A 22,233-nucleotide genomic window follows, 5' to 3' on the forward strand; every position below is an offset into this window, starting at 1 on the left:
AGAGCATATTTTGTAAGTCCAGCCAACAGAAATAACAATAATATTAGCCTCAAACCTTTCACCAAATGTAAATGTATGCAGAGTAATTATTCCACATGTTATCCATATCTGAACCAGTTTATAATGACACCATAAAGTTGATTGTGGCCATTGCATAACAGTTTTCCCAAATTTTAAAATGTGTTTTTAAATTAAAGCATATTTGTGGTTTATTTCAACCTGGTGTATCTCTCCAAAATCTATACTGTAGATCTGGGAAAAGGAAAAATCACACAAAGGCCCTCTAAAGTGAGTTCCCTGCAGCTTTCCAGAAAACATGATATTTGCATTAATCATTTAAAAAATACAGTTTCAGGCTGACCAATGCTAAATGTGCTCTTTGCTGACTTTGTTAGGGATCTCCAATTGGGGAATACTTGCCATCTGATCTAATCCCCTCTGGATCATCCCCTGCTTAGTGGATTGCTTACATGTAAGTTACAGGTGTCGAAATTGTAGTTTGATGGTGGGTTGCATTCTTTTGAACCATGCAGCTGATTATTTCTTGAAATCTCCAAAACATAGGTTTGGACTACCAAGTTAACATGACCATACCAAAGCCTACAAAGCCCACATTACTGTATAATACTGTACTGTGCTGAAATAAATCAAAACAAACATCTACCAATTATATTTTTATAAAAAGCCATAAACTGATAGGACACGTGAAACATAGATGACAAAATAGTTTTGCTCTGTCTGGGCCCGCTCTCTTAATAGTTTGTTGAGGCAAAACCTACAAGGAATTACAGCTTTAGTGTTTGCATTCACTGAAAGTGTAGAACTACTGTCACAGAAGGCGGCAAACTGGGGGGAAACCAATGTATATCACACTTCCAGAACAATTCTCTAGTATTGAGCCTTCCATTACCTCCAGCATTCAGCAGCTTTGACACCGGAACAGCGGAACTGAAACGCAAACACAACCAGGAATCTCCCGAGGCTCTGAGACTGCCTCAGCTCTCTTGACTAGGAAAACACACAAGGTGAGAATAATAGTATTCACACCTACACAGAACCAACAATATCTGAAAGTTCTCTGTGTGAATATCTGATTCTGTTTAGTGACTACAGTCCTGCAGCATCTACAGGCATAATTTCCTATCAAAGAGGCCTGCGAGCTGAAACTAATTTACTAGAAGCAAAATGTTAGCTGAGATGCATTTGAGTGTAATATTTTATGAATTCACTCTTTAGTGTCAGAGAAAGTTAAACTGGACTTGTTGTCATCAGTAAAAACCCTTTCTTTGACCCCAACGCTGCACAAAGCTAAAGGTAACCTGCAGGTGCAACAGCAGGACACAAAAGTTGTAGTAAAGGCAAACTGTTAGGTTTCAGATAGGATATTCATGGTTTTCTCTCTTGCGAATTCACCCAGCTGTATAAATATTACATGCCCAAATGGAGTCATCACCAACAGCGTTGACTTGGAGCAATCCATTATGTATGAAGTATGGTGCGTGCATTATCCCTTCAACACATTCAAAAAGCAAAAAGCAAAAATACATAGCCACTAGAATGCACTGTTTTTCTCCTTTAGGTAGCTGCAGGCGTACTGAGAACTATTTAAGGGGGAAAATGGGATCGAAGTTGTCCGCACCACCCTTCAAGTGGATGAGAGCATCCACGCTGTCACGTCGTAATCTTAAAAGCATGTGGATAATTCTCTTCCTGTGATGAGAGAAGAACGTCTAACTGCAGCTACTGGTCCAATTCTTTGCAACCATAGCCTCACAGTCTGTATCACATTCTGGTTCTGCTGTGCCTCCTCCCACACTAAACACAAACAGCAGTGTGCCATCCACAGTACAGAGACGATCCTTTGCCTGCTGCCCTCCCCTCCATCTGAGACTTAAACACGCATAATGTGAAAAGATGCTCATAAAAGATCATCTGGATCATCACGTTAGGCTCTAACCTGCACTAAAATCTGTCCTATGTAAAACACCACCACCCACGTGCCGAAAGCCCTCCCATAGCCTGTCGTCTTGCTAAAGCAGCCATGCTGCAAACATGCTAATGCAATGTCTGGCTGACATTGCATTAGCTGCAAGACTTGACTCTAATAAAATAAGTCTTATTTCATATTTGTCATGCTTTCCTTGTTTTATGATGAGCTCTTCACTGCGTCGAAGCGATCATGAAGAGCAGCACAATGTCAATGAGAGCGCAGAAGTCCCACCCAACTGCTGTTGAAATCTTCTGTTTGCAAAGGACAGCCAATCAGAAAGAAGTCTTAAAGAGATAGGGGCCTTAAAGGACAAGGAGCTAAAAAAAGCCTGTTTCAGACATTATTTTAAACTTGAATCATGAAAAGCTACACTATTAGAATCAAGGACGGGAAAAATATGCAGCTCAAAATTACTATATCAGGTATCCTTTAGGTGTTGGTGGCAAATACGTTGTGCCTGTCTGTTTGTAATATCAAAGTCCTTAGCCACATCCACCATGATAAACCTTATAAATGCTATTTTCTCCACTAACAAGTAAACACCAGCCGCAGGAATTTTAAAGGAGCTCTTTTTTTTTTCATGGAGTGATCTCATGTAGTAGTGTTTCCATGTGCTTCTCTTCATGTGGTGTTTCCATAGAGCTGACGAACCTTGCCATGGTTTCTGTGGTAACTGCAGAAGCAAGGCTCGCTCCTCACTGAACTATTTTTGTAACAGCAGATGGAAGAAGACTACAGTTTAGTTTAGGCTAGTTTAATTTTCTTTGCCTAGGGGTGTGAATGCAGCTTAGTCTATAATTAGATGTGAAATTTGCTTTGTTGTGTTTTGTACGTTTTTTAGCATGACCATGGCCAGGACTCACAGGAGTTCATTTAATGGGTAATCATTAATTCATTGCATATTGTAACACTGTATTGAATGGAACTGAATAAATTGGAGCACAGAACCACACCGTGGCAACACAACTCCGCATTCGTTGTGTGTACGCATTCATTTATACTTTTGACAGACTGTCAGAGTAAAAGTAGATTTCTTTTGGATCCCCCTCTGAAGAAATGCAACAAAAGACGGCACCACGCGCTGCTTTGGCTCTGCAAGTAGTGTGCTCAGCAGGACGTCAGTCTGGTCAGCCGTGGAACAGCTTCTAACCAAGATGATTAAAACAGGACAGCCCCCGGGAACCAACCTGCCAGGTAAATCTAACTGGATATATTTATGCTCCCCACCACTCCCATTTGAATAAAGGAGTTCATAGGTGTGCCGCAGGGGATGGTTTTTGAAGACTGGGACTGCTAGACGAAGCTGTTAGCAGTAATCAGAATGCAAAATTGATATGAGGGTCTTTTATGGTCGTGGTTACTGAACTGACATATGTTTACTGGTACAGGCTGCTACTGTAGGCAGGAAAACACTAATTTCTTATGAATAGACAAGAAAATACCAGTTTCTTATGAATAGCACTCAAATACATACAGATCAGACATAATATTAAATCCCCTGGCAGGTAAAGTGAATGCAACCAGTTATTTTGTTATATTATTGTGTTATTTTGTTGGCTGCACCTGTTACAGGGTGGAATATGTTATGCAGCTAGTGAACATGCCTTTAACCTTAAGCTGATGCATAAGGATTCAACTAATTTTGACCCAGTCAGCTCATCTGGAGTGGTAATTCCCTATAAAACGTGTCGAAGGAAGTAAAATATGTGAACTGTCTTCAGGGGCATAGGTGTCCACACATAGGGAGCAAAGGCTAACTGTTGGGTTGATATCCTGAGCTGAAATTGCTAGAAATTGTGACCCTGCAAAGCCTAAAATATGAAATAATTGCCAGAAAAATGTAATTTTTCTATTTAAACCTTATCAAACTGTTTATTGAACCTTCTGACAAATAAAAAAACAAAAACAAAAAAACATCAGTCTAATGATGTTGAGATCACAATAACTTGGTGTTACAGGGTTAAAGCTGGTTGCGGTACATGAGTATGTGGCTGTATGGCCACCGGTTTGCCAGAAGGCCCATGCTAACCCCCCGTCCACTGCTGAGATCCCTCACACTGGAGCATCAGAAGTTACGCAGTGAAAGAAGATGGCCTTGTCTGATGAATCATGTTCCGTTGCACATCATGGTGAGAGCTGGGTGCATGCGCATGGCAGGCAGATGTCAGAGGCAGCATGATCTCTGATCTCTCTGGTCAGTGTGCTCCTGGAAAAGCTTGGGTCCTGGCATTCATGAGGATGAATTTGCTGCATGAAATGCACTACCTGCCTAAACACTGTTGCAGGCCATTATAGCAGACCTTTATAGCAAAGGCAGCATCTTTCAACTGTAATAAAGAACCTAACAAAGAGCTTTAACTTGTCCCTGTAATTCTCCACATGTCAGTCCTGCTCAAACATCTGTGAGATATGTGGGAAAAACTAATATGATACACTTTACAACTCACAGGACTTAATTGATCTACAGCTAATATCCTGGTACCTGCAATCACAGATGGTTCAGAGCTGTTTTATTGGCGCTAGGGGGCTCCACATAATATTAGGTTTTAATGTTGTGGCTGGTAGGCGTAGTTTGAACGGCCAGCATAGATCTTTATGACAAGCTAAACAGTTTCCTAAAATAACGGTAGAAAGCTGCCCGACTAGCTGTGTCTTAAGCGAACATAGTAATTATCACTTTGCTGTAAGTGTCTTCTGTGTTATCTAGCAAGCAGTGTTTAGTTCAAGAGATATTATCACCATTGCTCTAAACAGAATGAGGACTAACAGTAAAAGGAGGTGATCATCTTTATACTTTCTGATTTTTGGAAATACGTGATAACTTCAGTCACGGTCAGTTGTCATTAGTATAATCATGCTCGGTGCAAATGTGCAAAACAACTGCTGCAAAGACACATTTCACAATCATACAAAGAGTGACTGGTTGAGCAGAGGTAGTAAACTCACAAACGAGTCGGGCCTCGTAAAATTTTACTAACAACGAAATGAAAAACATACGACGGAAATCTGCTCTCCCATCAGCATCCTGTTTGAGTTATGATGGAGTAGATCACTTGGCCAGTCATGGCCCAGCAAACCCATTAGAAAGCTGTACAACGTGATGAAATAAGACAATGAAATAGCATGATGTTGAAAAATGTGGTGGCGTGCACAAGCATGGAGAAGTTGTATTTTCACTTTGTTTCTGCTACCTGGAGCAAAGTTGGCTCTTCACGCATGCTACCTCTATGGTATCTGAGGCCCAGCGTCATTTTCAGCTCAATATCAGGGCAGTGACATCAACATAAAGTAAACTATGTAGAGGCCCATTTTCAAATACGGTCCCCTAATGTGATCAAACCAGTTTAACTAAATTTGTCACGCAGACAACTGCCTGATCACACGCCTACATGATGCTCTGGTCCTCCTGGATTGCAGCCATCTTCACTTCTTGCTTGTTTGGGATCTCAATTGAACTCGAGGTCAAGTTCATGACTCCTCCTAAATTGCTTTTGGTGAATGTTTAAGACTGCCTTGCTGCTGGATCATTGTTCCTCGTGTTCTAATGCGATCCTTTGGATCTGAGGAGTCTTAATGTATGTACTGACCACCGCGCTGCTGCAATTAGAAGCAAAATTATCAAGCGACTCCACCAGCAGTGCTACACATCCAATCAATAACTCCACTTCTGCTGTGTTTGACAGATGCACTGGATTATGAGGCATTTCTTTATATATGTATATACTTTGGTCTGTCCATCACTCATGCACACTGATTCCAAGCTCTGAAACTTTCCTGGAGTACTTCTGAAGTTTGCATCTCATGGTGGACCACCTGAAGTGGCTGGTCTACTCATGTCTTGATGTCTGACACATGTGCACCTGTAGGACAGTCTGACTGACACACCTTTGGTCTTTGACAACTGAGGTAAACAACCAGAATAAGAATAAGAATAAAAAAGGTTATCAAAACATCAAACTCCAGTTCTTGAGATGTATATAATTTTTTAACACTTTGTGCACTAAATCAGGGAAATTGCATCAAGCCATCGTTTAATCTACTCCTTTTAAAATCCAACATGCTGGCACACTTAAAACAAACAAAAAAAACATTATATATGCCCCACGTTGTGTAGACTGCATTTCGTATTCTAATCAACAAGTCCATAAATTTAATGGCTCTCCTAAATCAGACCTACTTGAGCTACAAATCTGCAGTCCAACCTGTCAAATACACCATAATGACCAGCTCAAAGCGCTGTTCGACCACAAACACATACATGTGCATACACAGTGGCTTCTGCTTGTGGAACTGCATTAAATGGCATCTTAGTCCCAAACACTCGATCAGCCAAAGTACAGACTCATCATGTCAGCTAATTAAGGCTGGAGTAGCCCTGTTTTTTACACAAACCTGCACGACTGCTTCAATAACTGTATTTCAGCACGGATGTAACCAGGACATGAGAAGAAAACCCATTTGCTTGCCTCTGTGTCCCATTAACCTGATGTTGGTCACGAGTCTTTACTGTAACCCTAAAAATGAAATGACCTTTTTTCAAATCGATGCCAGCTGATTAAACAGGATGATTTTCCTTATCTGAGAAGGACACTAGCCTAATGTCCCAGAGTCCTCGGGGGAAGAGAAGTGCATAAGAATATGAATTTATCCCCAGACGTACACAGGCGGGAACCAACCCAGACGTAGAATAAAAGACATGCATGCATGAATCTGTAATGCTTTAATCAACAAGTCTGCTAGAGTTTCACTCTTTCTGCATTTCGAAACATGCTCACTGGTACATACACACCCACACGTGCCGGGCCATGTTCATACGTAATACCCAAACTGGATGATTAAACCTACCCAGAGCACACGTACAAGGAGAGCAAAAAAATAAAAAAAAATCCTCAGACACATATTTTTTGATTAATCCATGACACTGGAGCAGATTACAAGCATGTTCAATGCAGTATGCACAGATGTAGGTAGAGACCTCCCCTAAGCCTGCCAGAACGACTAGCAGACTTTGAGCTAACATGCAAAACAGAGGCAGCAACAGAGGGATGGAAGGAGAAGAACGACACAAACAGAGAGGTGAATTTACCTACCACACACGGACAGAGAGAAGGGAGCTTAGTGCGGCCCTTCATGAGCAAGAGACAGAGGAAAAACAGCCTCCCAGACACCCGCAGTAGAGGAGGAGAGAGATGGGGAGAAAAGGAAAGAGAGAGAGAGGGAGAGAGAGAAAGATGGGAGGCTGGGGAAGGGGGAATAAAAAAAGAGGGAGGGGGAGTGAGGGAAGGGGGGGAGGGGGGTGTCGTAGCAGACGAAGAGAGAGAGAGTTTTCCTGGAAGCAGAGAGTTGTTGGTGTTGGATGTATCTTGGTGTTAAAGGCAAGGGTCGGAAAAGAGACGACCGGCTGCCTGCTCCAGCCGTGACTCAGAAAATATGTTTGCCACCGCCGGTGAGGGAGGGAGGGAAGGGGACATACAGGCAGAGAGACAACCTTTTATATTATTTTTTCTATGGTTTTTGGGTTGGTTTTTTTTCCTTTTTACAGTATGCTTCCACTCACTCTTCTCTTTGCTCCCTCTTTGGCTCACCATTAAGCACACAGACATCACCTAACGTGAGAGCATGTTTGATGCAAATATGAACTCTCTGGGTACATCTTCATCTCCACTCTTTAAACGGCAATAGCAATTGTATCTAGATAGCTCATTGCATTGCATGCAATCTCAATGTGCTTAGCACGGAAGATAAAATAAATGAGCAAATAAGCTCACGCAGGTTTCGAATGTTTTAGGGAAGTGAAAAAATGTCCATGTCAGAGCTGTTACATGGGGACTGAACACTTTGAAGGTTTATTTGGTCAAATAGCTGACAGCAAGTTGATAACCAGCTAATCCCTTCTTATATAGGCAAGAAAAAATACCAATATTTTCTGGTTTCAGCTTCCAGTTTTGCTTTCTAAAGAGAATGTCTGTTTTTTTTAATAATTTTTTATAGTTGAATATTTATATTTTTATTGGATAGTAACAACTTTTGCCACAGTGAAATCAACTGGTGCACGCCAAGCTGTAAAATCAGCGATCCAACATTTTGTTGAATTTGCAGCGATGAAGCCATTTTTAAAAAAAATTGCAATAGCATCAATTAATAAAGCACATAAAATTTAATAATAGACATGTAGCAAAAATATTTGGGTGCTGATCACTGAAGTTGTTGAAGATGTGTGTCAAATATGAGATGCAGTAAATGACGTTCAGCTCTTTACCTCTAAAGGTTCAAATGAATCGGACCTTCTCTTAGTGTTGTAGCTTTTTGAACTCTAACATGAAAGCTGATTTAATTACAAATACTCCTAGGTGGGACAGATGAGTCTTTACATATGATGTCTGTGTAATTTGTACCTTTAGAGTAGCTGCCAGCATTGTTGTCTGAATGCTCAGGTCTCTTTCTATATAAAGGATTTTTTTTTTTATCACAATTTTCACTTTAGGTGCAAATAGCATCTTAATATAGCCTGTGATACTTCCTCACCTTATCACTTCACAATAGCCTAGCACAGTGATAACTGGTAAATTGCATGGCTGGTGTTATGAGAATGTATTTTTACTTTAAAATGGCCCCAATTTTTTGTTGATACCCATATCCCTACGCAAGGATACATGAGCAAATTCATGTTTATCTTATCAGTCATTTCACATCACAAAGACCTGGAGATTGCTTTAAGAAGCGTGTTTCTAGATTTCTTTTATACTGTCTGTTTTCTGTATATAACCATAGCAAATACTGTTTCTTACGCAAGCATTAGACACTCTATCAAACTGTACAAATTCTTAAGTAATAACTTACATTCCTCTATCCACATCACAATCTTGTCTACAGGTATACTAGAAGCAGTATCGTCACCCTTTAGCCAGAAGCTGCACATTAATAAAGTCAACAATGAATGAGTAAGACAACTTTTCTCTAAGGAATGCATCGTGACTTAATGCAAAATACTGATATCGCTAATAACAGTTGATGCTTGTCCAATTGTTATTATGTAGTAGCCATTCAAGCTTTAATCTCAGACAAACTTGAGTGGTCTTTGATCAGTCGTTATTGCCCAAATTTTAACTAAATATAACTCCTTTCCGGGCTTAGTTGTCATCATAAATTGCACTTCAGCTGCATCTCTTTTTATGTCTTTCAGCTATATGGCTATATTAAGGGGGGGAGCAAAATTTGTTTGGATAAACAGAGTAAAATGCACTATGACCCCACTGGACTGTTTTACAGTGGATGGCTGTTGGGTGATGGATGGGTTATGACACCTGCAGAGGTTAGGCCCACAGCCCTCTGGATCTCAGCGACACAGTGAGCTGTGGCTTCTGCGCGGCTTCGCTCTCTGTAACTAAAGACAACTCAAGCACATCGCGACATTTCCATCTGGAGTGAAGCCCGTTAGAAGAGTGTTAAACGCTGTGTAACCCGCGAATCCAGCCACATAAGACCAAACATTAATTTTCTATTCTCTGCATTCATGAGCATCCTCTGCCGGCGCCTACACAGAGGTCATCCTCCTACCTGCACACTGTGGGCTTCACATTATCAACACCCTTCAATGGCAGGTCTCTCCCTCTCTCTCTCTCTCTCTCTCTCTCTCTCTCTCTCTCTCTCTCTCTCTCTCTCTCCCGTTCTCTCCTCTCTCCCTCCCTTCCTCCTTTCATCTCTATTCTCTCCATGATGATACCCCTGCCACGTTGTCATGGCAACAATCGGGCCCTGATTGCTTGGTTGCTAGGCAACTGACATCACCTATAAGGGGAACATGAAGATACAAAGCCAGAGACAAACAAATCAGAGAAAATATGTGCACTTGTGCGTTACTGTGCTGGGTGTCACTACGTCTGAACTCTCATAGCGTCATTAGCTCACGCCGTGTGCCGTGTCTACTCAGGGCCAAAGCCACACATGTAGGCAGCGAGGTCTATCATTAGGGTTACTAAGCATATAATTCGAATTTGACTTGCACTCTGTTCAGTCTTGAGGTTCAGTCTGCCAGGCAGGAGGTTCGAAACCCCCAAAATCGTGACCTGAATTTCAGATGAGATTGTTGTGAATGTGAGTGCCTGTGACAGGGGGACTGCTCATGAATCACTGATACAGTAATTCAGATGCTCCCTATAAATTATGAGGAAACACACACACACACACATATATATATATATATAGATATATATATATATATATATATATATATATATATATATATATATATATATATATATAGATATATATATATATATATAGATAGATAGATATGTGTGTGTGTGTGTGTGTGTGTGTGTGTGTGTGTGTGTGTGTGTGTGTGTATTTTGGCATGGGCCAATGCAGCATCCGAGCCTCACACACGTATGGTAGTGTCATGTGAAGTGTGTATGAATACTCCTTAATCAGACTGTCATGAGCTCCTTTGCTGTAGTTTTTTAATGTGCCACAAGATGTCATTGTGTGCTGTATTACAAAAAAAAAAGAAAAAGAAAATCAGCTCTCTAAGAAATTAAGATCCTGCTTGCAAAGCTGTTGCAAGTCCACATCAATGATATCAGCTTGGCTTTCTTGTTTTCGTCACTTTTATTTGACCTTCCTCTTTTCCCCACATATGACATGCTAGTTATATGATCTCTAACTAAAAAGCCTACAATGTGGGCATAATGTGTCATTACATAAGGATCCAGCGACAGCCTGACCCTCCTTGACCCTAATGAGGATGACAGAGCCTCCTTTATCGACTCTATCAACATCATTAGATGTTCACTCTCATTGCTATTGATTTTGAATTTTCCAGGTTGCCACGACACTTTGTTGTGTTTCTTGTTTGCTCAGAACGGAGCAGTATAGCTGACAGCCACTGCCCTCCTTACGGTCTACCGTAGCAGGCTCACGGCTCCCCATTAGCCTTCTCGCTCAATTTGAAATGACAAAGTGTCCAACCCAAACAAGCAATGATATATCTAATTTGTCATCTGTCATGTGGACAATTTGAGGATGGACGATGATTCTGACAGCCAAAACAATGAAAATGAGCATCAGACCCTTGGAGGTGGCACTCTTAGTGCACAAAATGGAAAGGTTGTATAAATACGTGTTCACTGTTACAACAACGTTACATTGCCCTGTTAAATCAAAAGAAGTAGCCATCTGCCCAAAATGAGGCTCAAAGGAGAAACTAGAAAAGCACTAAAGACACAGACTGAGCATCTACCTTACCAGAATATCCACCTAATGCACCAAACCATTTGAGTTCAAAAGAAAGGATGAGGCTTTGCTCATTCTCACACAGTAAGAGACAGTGGAGCAGAGTGAAGCAGCAGAAGCAGGAGCACAGATTGTGCTGTGTGCATTTGACAAAGAGAAGCTCTTAACAGCCTTCTTGCTGGCTAAAGCGCCTGGTAGGGATGACGAGCATCATAAAGGAGCTGAAATATACTCATACGTGAAGTGAGCCCTCACCAGTGTTGACTCTGCAGGCTTAAGATAGTGAAACAAGTCAACTGATGGGTATACGATTTGGAAAAAAATAACTCAGCATGAAGCATTTTGACTTTCTTAGTTATAATTATTATTATTATACAAACATATGAAGCGGTGATCTTATACCTCCTCTTTATTTGAATCTAATGGGTTTTATTGGCAAAAAAATCATAGTTTTAAATTGAGCAAGGCTTCAATCCACAGTGCAAAAGCTACTTGCACTAGAGCGAAATGCTCCACAGCTTGCATGCATTCTGTCTGATCATGTAGGTGTACGTGGCTTTCTTTTGGTAAAACAAATGAACGTGTGGGTGAGTGGTGCAATACATACATAAAGACGAACAGAGATCATGGCTAACCCCTGAATTTTTTTCCAGTATTTCATCTCAAGCATAAAAGCAAGCTGTCATTCGAGCAGAAATAACGACAGAGCAATCGAAGGGGGGAAATAAATAAATAAATAGTCTCTATACAGCTACAAATTAGTTCTGCTGTGCTTTTTAACTGACCAGCAGAGACCCTCAGCACAGTGCAGTCGTGGCATCGGTCTTGCACTGGGGCAAGCTCTGCTTCGCACACTGTGCCCTGGGAGACACTTGGCAGGATCAGTGTCTCTGTGGCTGCATACAAAGGCCTGATGGATGTTCATGCCCTTGAGTGGAGATCATCTGAGCTCTCCACTGGATCACTAATCCTGACACACAGCTCACACTGCTGCGCGCATTCATACTGGCATCACACGGTATGGTGAATGGGCGCTTGTTAAGGTGGATGACTTGAAAAAATATTGAGGAGGCTCGAAAGGACTTGCGAGCAGAGGGGTTTAGCTTATACTGTAACTCCATTTTGGAGACTCTCGGGGCTAGCGTAAGATACAGCAGCCATAAGCTTTTCATCCTTGAAAGCACACAGACACACACGCACACACAATAAACACACATCCATGTTATATAAATATTTATATAGACTGAAAAAAAGACAAATGTGAGTGGTAAAACCAAATCCAGGGAAGAAGATGCAGAAGATGTCAGATGTAGCCATACATGAAACCAATAAAGCGCACGCGAAGATGCTGACTTTGACTACATCTTGTCAAATGTATAATTCATTGGAGGAAAAAAGGCACTAACTAGGGAAGCCTCGAAAGTGCTGAAGAAGAGGGCAGAAGGTAAGCTACAGAGCAGAGAGCAGGGAGGAGTAGAGTGAGTAGAGTGAGCAGAGTGGGAGGGATGGGGGGGAGGAGGTAAAATGAGATAAAGGAAAGAGGAGGCTGGGAGAGAGGACCGAGAGAGGGATTACAGGGGTGAAGGAGGCAAAAAGGACAAAAAAAAAAAAAAAGTCTGTGGAAATAGGAAGTGGATTGAGAGTGACAACAGGGAAAAGAGTGATGATCAAAAAAGGCTAGAGAAGAGGAGGCAACAGAAATGCACTGCATGTCCTCCGTACCGCACAGGAGAACGTGGATTTATTGCAGCAATTTTCTCAAAGCTAGAATTAAGATTAGTTGCTTTTCGAGCATAAATCCTTTTCACTATGCGCATCATCTGTGTTCGCGCCTCTCAAATTACCGACCCATCCTTCTCTGACTCAGTGCCATACAGGGAGGGAGAGTCAAAGGTATTGTCAGGCACACAACTAAATATAAATCTTGTGACGTCTCCTCGATATGCCCTAATATTCTAGTTCTAAATGTTATGTAATGACACTTGTGTATGATTCACCGGCATCATATGTTGCAATTTACTGCTTGCTTTTTTTTCTTTCTTTTTTTTTCCCCAGAGATTTTAGTGTGGGAAGGAGCAGAAAATTACATAAGCTGCTAAAAAGTCCAATTCGCTCAGGAGAATCGATTGAAATGTCGAGTGTTTCCTGGTCATTTGCTCCATGAATTATAAATAAAAAGATTACAGTCAAATTGCAGTCAAAAAGCCAAAACTTGAACCTGTCAGTGTAGGAGGATAGAGAAAATTAATAGCGTCATAAGAACTGTAAGAAAAAAAGAAAGGGACACAACTTTTGCACTTTTACCTTGAGGATGAAATCATCTTTTATCCGAAATGGGCTTTCCTCACAAATTTGTACTAATTCTGGTTCTTTTGCTCAAAGACATCCTTTCTCAGCCTGACTTTTCTCGCCAAAATACTCAACCCACCGACTCAGTGGGGGATGCCTTTTAACCGTCAAAGAGCACGGCACAGCAGTGCTCCGGTTCTAGTTGGTGTGCTCTGTGTAGCGGTATCAGATATTTGTCACTCACCAGCTGACTGTGGCTTCACCCACACACCAAAACTTTGTGCAAAGACCTGCACGGGAACGCGGCATTGTTCACATAACTTGTTATACAGCACGTGGGTGTCACGGAACAGCTCGCTCAGGGAGCTGCTCGCCCGTCATCTGCTACGTGGTGGCAAGCCACACTCCTCACCTGCAGTTCAGCCTGCCTCCATTAAAGTTTAATAATGCACATTTAAAGGAATACACCAAGTTTTGTGGCATATCCAAGTGAACCGTTGGCTCTCTTGTGAATATCTGGTTAGTGTTTAACAAACAATCCCCAGTGACAAAGGTTTAGCTCATTTTGCTGGGTGAAACGGTCATCTAGGCGCTCCAAGAATAGCCATTTCATTTGCCAGTCCAAGAGCTGCTTAGCCAATCAGTCGGTGCATAACTTTGCACATCTATGCACACTCACCTTTCCTTTTATAAACCAACCATCTGTCTCACAAGTTCTTGGCAATACTTGGGTTTTCTGTGCCAGCTTTACACTAAGTCTTTTCACACTTTGAAAGCGATGCAGAATTCTGGAACCGGTTGGGTGAAAAACCCACAGTTACCAACCGTGGTCTTTTACTTACAGTCTTATTTTTCTTCTTGTCCTAAGCTCAGCGATGTAAAACAAAATGCACGAGGTGCAGGTGTTCCAGGGAGGAGAAATACCTTGAAGCTTCCCTTTCCTGCCCCCCCCCCCTTCTCTCTCTCTCTCAATGAATTTGTCACACTGCACGGTGCAAGGTAACAAAAACTGCTTTGCAGAACCAAAAAGCAGCTACCTGTGTGGAAGTTCTGCCATTAGGGAAGGACGTGAAATGGTGTGAAATTCACAAACAAAAAACGCGTTTAATGTACTTTGCTGTACACACGCGCAATGTGTCTCCCTCCTCATCTGAATGCATCTACTTATCTGTGTTTAACCACTAATCTCTGTTGCCACGGAAACTGAGAGCTTGATAAGCAAATGAATGTAATGTGCCACAGTTAAGCGCAAGTTTACGTAATACATCTGAAAGGACCAGCTGCACTCACGCCTGCTCCACAAATTAAGAACAAATGGAAATCTCAGATGATCAGCACCTTCACACGCCTGTGTGTGTGTGTTTGCGTGTATTTTTGTTTTCCTCTTTTTTCTGTCATCACTTCCTGCCAGAATCTGCATTCAGGTTCAGCTGCTGTAGTACACTGCTCACCTCCTTTTGAATCTGTGTGCAGCTGTGTAGGTATGTCCATCAGAAAATTATATATATATAGATATATCTATATCTATATATATATATATGATCTGAAGGTCTTAAGGTCTTGGACATCTGAACAAAAAGGCTTGGACAACAGACTTGAAGCTACTTCATGTTCCTTTTTCTAGTCTCATGTCTAGTACTGGCTCCTTGGAGCAGCGCATGTGTGTGATATAACATGTGGCTCATACATTATGTTTGCAGATGTTTGCAGCTGCACAGTGGGTAAGCTTCACATGTGCTTACGGTCGAGTTTAGGACAAAGCAGCTGGAAATTGTGAGAAATATTAGCATGCATAGTGCCCTCCCATGGTCTCTGCCTGACACTCTGCAGCTCGGGCATGACACAAAGCCCCACACAGGCAACCCGAGGATCAGATCTCTGCCGCTTTCGCTACATCCACGCAGGTCAGCCAGCCCCTGTTCATACACTCACAAAGCATGACACGGAGTAGGAGATTCAGAGAGTGGGAGAGAGGGTCATCTAGAGAGGGAGATATCAAAGAGTGTTCAGTCAGGTAGCTCAGCTCGCACTGAGGCTTTTCTGAAATGTTCAAATGCTCAAAACGAACACAAAGATAGAAACAATGCACAACACAAGAAATGTCATGAAGACAGCAAATTCCCACAATTGAGAGATGGCAGAAGGAAGCTGGCTGCTTTCTTCCCGGTTCAGTTCCAGTTGTGGTGCCTCTCACTCTGTTTCACGCACACATAGAGCTAGAGTAATGAACAACAGATAGGCTTACCTTTGTAGTCACAATGCAGAGGCAGTCCATGGTACTTAAAACAAATATCGGGGTGTATCTCAACCCCCCCAACCCCCCACGACAGAGGGCTGAGACCCCACACCCCTCTCCCCAGCCTGCCCCACTCCTGCGCTCTCACTCTCGTCCTGCCTTTCCCCCCTTTTCTCTCCTTCCGTGAATCTCTTCTTTGACTAACTGAACCAGCGAGGGAAAGAGAGGATGGAGGGAGGGGGGAAACATGAAAAGGGAGGGGGAGGGCCACAGAGAAATAGAGAGAGTGAGCAAAAGGAGAAAAAAAGAGAAGAGAGGAGAGAGGGTGGTCTTAGAATTTAGTATAAGAGAGAGAAAGAGAGGGAGAGAGAGCAGAGAAAAGGAAAGGTGCGAGTCTATCTAAGGAACGGTGGAAAAGAAAGAGAAAAGATGGGATGAATACAAAAAGAGATGGAGAAAGGGGAGGATGGAGATGGAAGGCAGGGGTGGTGGGATTAACAAAAAAAAGAGGGGGGGGTCACACTGTGGAAAGAAAAGGGGAAAAAGAGAAACGGAGAATAAGACAGCGAAACAGCCGAGGATGGAGAGGAAGAACTGAGGGAGGGGACAGTGAAGGAGAGAGAAAAGGAGAGGGAGAGTGGGTGAGTGCGTGAGTGTATGCATGTGTGTGTGTGTGTGTGTGTATGTGTGTGTGTGTGTGTGTGTGTGTGTGTGTGTGTGAAGACAGCAGGAATTAGACCGAAAGAAAATGTGTTGAGGAGGAGAGTGTGAATTACATATGCATCACAGAAAAAAAGAAACCATGAAGCACCGCGAGAGCGACTCAGAGAAGACCGGATCCCATGAAGCCGAAGTTTGCTTTAACCGGATGAAAAAAAGAAAGAAACTGAAGACACATGAAGGTTTTTTTCTGCTTGTTGTAGCACTCTGCAGCTGTTGCCTTAGCAATGGTGCAGTTGTTGCCATGGCAATAGGGAGGCTTGTTGTTGTCATATGGTCACCCTTGTAGGACTGAGGTCTGAGTCAGTAACTCTGCATTGGATTTGCCCACCTGAGCATATTTCCACGTGGCTGTGCAAATATGCACTCAGGTTATAGAGGAGCACAAAGGACAGTAATAATCTGAGATTTTAGGAATATTAGTCCCAAATAGACACATTAATGATAATGCATTGAAACTTTCTTTAGCCCCTTCTCCGTCTGAATTGTTATATGATTTCTCCTCTGTTTGATAACCTCGTTCACATTTTTGTTTAGTTTAACTAAAACAGATTAAAGAATGCATGCACTCCTCTCAGCACACTCTGCCTTTAAGACTGTGGACTGTACCACTCGGGGTTATATAAGGGGGAATGTGTGCTTTAGTGTCTTTACATCATCAGTTCTATAATTGTACAAATCCACCCCTCACCCAGCCACATCCCCACTTTCCAGCCCCCCACAATGCTGGAGCAATGGTGCAGAAGTAAAGCAATTCAAAATGATGAACGCACGTTTATACCCCAGGTGAGAGTAGAGGCTTTGATCGAAATGTACAGCGGCAATGAAACAAACTGAAACGCTTTGTGTCCACAGATGGCCTCATCCTACTGTTAGTAATACACTTGTAGTCGTACTTTGACAGACAGATGACCCGAGTTACCTCTCTGCGCTTTATTAAACGCCTGTTAGTTTATATTCGGACATCTGATCGTTGTCTTTTGGCTCATGAACTACTGAATTACAAACCTTACTTATTACAAGTTGCACGGCAGCTTTGTGTGACAAAGGTTTAATGAGCAGAGATTCGAGCACAGTGAAGTAATATTTCAATTGTCATCATATAACATTTATTCACTTCCACTAGCCTTTGATGCCTTCTGACAACTCTATTTATAATGCATTTAAAGATTCAAGCACTATAACCCAAGGCTTTTTTTTCTTTCATCTTTTAAGACTCAGTTTTTCTTACTTTTGTCTGTTTTAAAAATTATACAGCGCTGCAGATCACCTTGGAAAGATGTTGTTGTGGGCGACCGTGGCTCAGGGGGTTGGGAAGCATATATGTAACCGGAAGGTCGCCGGTTTGATTCCCGGGCTCTCTGTCCTGGTTGTTGTGTCCTTGGGCAAGACACTTTACCCTACTGGTCTTGGCCAGAGGGGCCGATGGCGCGATATGGCAGCCTCGCTTCTGTCAGTCTGCCCCAGGGCAGCTGTGGCTACAACCGTAGCTTGTCTCCACCAGTGTGTGAATGCAAGAGTGAATGAATAATTACAATGGCATTGTAAAGCGCTTTGGGTGCCTTGAAAAGCGCTATATAAATCCAATCCATTATTGTTTACACAAGATAGCAACGTGTAATAAGGAAATATAATGTGCCACATTTTATTTAGTAAAATATTGATTAATATACTTCATCTAATTTGATCGGTCTAACTTGTCACAGTTACAATCAGTCTTCTGTTGCTATTGTCCAGCTTGAGGAAATTCTGAGTGTTTGTCAGTGTTGTGTCAGAGCTGGTGACTATACAAGTTTCCACATACATGTTTGTTTTTAAATTGGAAACGGACCACGTATGTGTCATCAAAGGGAAATAAGCTCATCGGGCCTCATTAGGTATACTAGTTCATCTTGTTTGTTAGCACAGTTATGTAGGCTGATCACATGGCAGCAACTCAGTGCATTTGGACATGTAGACAGTTTAGGTCAAGGCAAAGCGAGTATCAAAATGGGAAAAAGGGTGATTAAGGTGACTTTCACCTTGGTATGGTTGTTGGTGCCAGACTGGTTTCAGAAATTGCTGACCTACTGGGATTTACTACAAAACTGTCGCTTGGGTTTACAGGTATTGGTCAGGAAAGAGAAAATATCCGGTGAGAGTCAGTTCTCTGGGTGAACATGCCAGAGATCAGTGACCGCTAGTATCACAGAAAAACAGTAACTCAAATAACCACTCACTACAATCAAGGTATGCAGAAGAGGATCTCTGAATGCACAACATGTCAAAGCTGGAAGCAGACGGGCTACAGCAGCAAAAGACCACACTGGGTGTCACTCCTGTCAGCTAAGAACAGGAAACCGATGCTACAGTTCACGAGGATTCACCAAAACACTGGAAAAACCTTGCCTGGTCTGATGAGTCTTAACATCTACCGCAACATAGGGTCAGAGTTTGGCTTAAACAACATGCAAGCATGGATCCATCCTGTCTTGAACTGGTTCAGCTCAGTGTACTCAAATGTCTCAAATGTCATAGTCAACAGATCTCAATCCAACAGAGCACCTTTGAGATAGATGTGGAGGAACAAGAGATCAACATCATAGATGTGTAGCCAAAAAGTCTGCAGAAACTGTGTGATGCTGTCATGTCAATATGGACCAAAATCTCGGAGCAATGTTTGCAGCACGAAGAATTAAGTTAGCTCTGACAACAACCCATGATATTAGAAAAGTGTACCTAATGAACTGACTGGTGAGTGCATATCATTATAGTTGATTGATACTGAAATGGATTTTTCAAAACATCGCCATCATCAATTTTTGCCCATCATTTTATTCTTTAAAAAAAATTAAATTCTTTAATTACATGAGCAAAGTAAAATAGCCACTGGTGAATCTACTAAAGGGAAGTGATAAGAGAGAAAATCTGCCATGTTTGGTGAAGAAATCAACTTCTATTCCAACCTAATTATCAAGCTTCTGAAGTCTGAGTTAATCAAATTATCTTCCTTATTTGTGTTTCCCCGTGCAGTATTAGTGGGACAGAACCACATAGAGGAACTTTATACAAAAAAGAAGAGGAAGACGCTGTAAAGAGTCTTTTTGCACTTGTAAAAAACGCTTTAAGTGTAAAAAAATTGTTACAGGCTTTCACACGGACCAGAGTGGATTTTGTCACCTATTGTCACATTTTTCAAGAATCTCTTCTTGGCTGATAGAGAAAGGGAATAGAAATTTAAAGATAAAACCCAATAAACAAACAAACCCTAAAGAACAAGGTGAAAAAGAAAGCTGCTTCAGCATACCTGCTGGATTTAAGGGAATGAAAAAAGTCAGAATCTGTCCTCTCAACTTACTCTTAATTAATTTAATATCACTTGATTATCAATCAAGTGATATTAATTTTAGTTTAATAAAAAAGAACAAAAAAACCCCCCAAAACAATTAAGTCTAGTGTGATTCCTCCTCCGTGTTGCAGTACTCTGTTATTGTGTATTAAAGCGCACTCCTGTGCTCTGTTCTACTAAACCATTCCTGACTAAGTGGCAGCAGAAATGGGTTTACAAATCATCTGTAAATGTCACAGATAATTGTTTGCACTTCTCACATCTGTGATGATGCTAGGTTTGTGTTTTTCATTTAACTGCGCATTTCTATGTCAGCACTCGTTCTCTCCCCAGCCCTGATTGCCGACAGAATTGACGGTTTCCTCTTCTGCAATGAACACATAAACAGAGACGTCGCCGTTTATGTAAAATGCATACATCTAACGTGAGTTCCCAGTATGGAGGTGAATACAGCTGCATTTCATACATGTCTGTGTAAATATTTTAGTGGGAAAATGGGAACACGTCATGTGTGTGTGTGTGTGTGTGTGTATGTGAATGCATTAGTAATTAATGTAAGGCTGCACCAGCATGTGTGTGAGGTGATCTGTTTACTGTGACAGTGATTAATGTACATGTTCAGTCGTAAGTGGCGCGTATGAGCTTTTATGCATATGAAAGGATTGGATTGAGTTATGATCCGCATACTCTACAGGCGTTTTCTCTCAGAAGATGATCCTAATATGGCTGACCTGTATACAAGATTATATAATTCTGCTCTTGAGTGAGCTAACAGCTCTACGCTCACATTTCCTGTGCCAAAAACTTGAGTACTCTCACATTCTCAAAGTTCTGATTCTTCTGGTGCAAATAATGAAAAGTGTAGACCCAGACAGAAGAAGAAAAAAATCAGTCACAAGAAAACAGCATAATATTCATGCTCATTATGTAAATGAGAAGAAAATATATATCTTAAAACCAAAAAAAAAGAACCCTTTCATTGCCCGTGCAACACCCACACATGCACAAAGGCACACGCACTTACACATGCACATGCTGTTAAAAATATATCATGCTAGGAGTAGCAAAGAGAGAAAAAACCTCTCCCCATGGACGAGCTTGAATACTGAGAGCATTTCCACTCATGTACATCCACGAACCTCCATTATAATAGTCTTTTAACAAGACTTGAGAAAGCACTCACCCATAAATATGTCGTCTCCATCCTGCTGTGTTGCTGAGCTTAAAGTCTTTTGGATCTATGGTGTGCCTCTGACAAAAAAAAGTAGGCCAAGGACAAGCACTGGTCATCTAAACAGTCTAAATGCAGGCAGAACATCCAGATCATGGGGCTGCTGCGTTGGACACTCGCCAGATCTACTTCTAGTCACAGGGAGATGGAATATTTTCATGAGGTCATCTTTATTCAAGCTAAAGGATATTGCTCATGCAATATAGTGGAGTATTTTTTTTTCCTGAATAATAATATTCTTATTGTAATGTCAAATATTTCACATTCAAAAATCTATAAAGAGGCTCTTTTAAACATTAATATCAGTTAAGTAATGTAAGTTATATTCCAGTGTGAAACATAAGACTACATTTGCTGGATTTTCTCTTGCCAATTTTTTTTCTCTGTCCAAAAATTCAGCTAATTTAAAAACCGACACCCTGGCTGTCAAAGACAGGAGACACCTACAGGTGGATCAAGACTCACTTGGGGAAGTGTCACTTTTTGGGCTTATTTGTGGGCATCATTGTGACTGCTGGGCCTGTCTGCTCTCACTTTTACTGCAACTTCCCTGAAATAAACTATCTGTACCCCAGTCGACATGCACAATGCGCCATGTGCTTCCTCGGGAAGCAGGCTGCAGTTTGGATTCTGGGATTTTTGCATGTCCCAAGGCAGATGTTCAACAATTTGCCTGATGTATGCAGCATTTGCTTCTGATGAAAACTGTCACACTCAGATTGCTACTGCATGGTCCGAGTAGGTACACGACAGCAGGTTTTAGGGTTCAGGTACTTTACAGCTTTCAAGCTTCAACAGAGGTGAAAATGAAAGCATAAGTATATATTTCTGCACTCACAGGAAGCACATATAATTCTACCTGGTTTTATTACAAAAATTTCCATTATGCAAACTATATTTTTCAAAAGCTAGTGGCTTTATAAAACACAGTATACCTCATGTTTTTTTTGCTGGTTGTGACATTTTGAAAAAGCCAAATAAAAGACTTAATGAATAATGATTTGAAAAAGGTGCTTCCTGTGGCAAAGAATCACATAATGTCTTTGAGATCCAAGTTTCAAGATTTAAGTCAGTCTTCTTTGTTAGGATGTACAGCATCTGCCAAACACATAGAAAGTAAATATCATGACTAGAGCTTCCAGAATGGAAAAAAATTAAGCCAGTACAGACAAAGGTGCCTTAAACTTCTATTTGATCTAACAGTGTCA

At 41.5% G+C, this 22,233-nt stretch overlaps 1 protein-coding gene across 2 annotated transcripts in view; it reads right to left on the reverse strand.

Moving 5' to 3' along the window:
- Nucleotides 1-16,466, reverse strand: part of dlg4a (discs, large homolog 4a (Drosophila)) — a 61,448-nt gene extending 44,982 nt beyond the window's left edge. Inside the window, exon 1 of one of the 2 annotated variants that reach the window (XM_085175875.1) lies at nucleotides 15,756-16,466. In XM_085175875.1, coding sequence (XP_085032001.1) covers nucleotides 15,756-15,785 — 30 coding nt within the window. In that variant the 5' untranslated portion in view covers nucleotides 15,786-16,466. Of the gene's footprint in view, nucleotides 1-7,080; nucleotides 10,173-15,755 lie in introns of those variants that run through there. The other variant, XM_085175874.1, reaches the window with a different exon arrangement.
- Between the last annotated feature and the right edge of the window lie 5,767 nt (nucleotides 16,467-22,233).

The sequence above is a fragment of the Neolamprologus multifasciatus genome, chromosome 10, assembly GCF_963576455.1.
Source record: "Neolamprologus multifasciatus chromosome 10, fNeoMul1.2, whole genome shotgun sequence".
NCBI lineage: Eukaryota > Metazoa > Chordata > Actinopteri > Cichliformes > Cichlidae > Neolamprologus > Neolamprologus multifasciatus.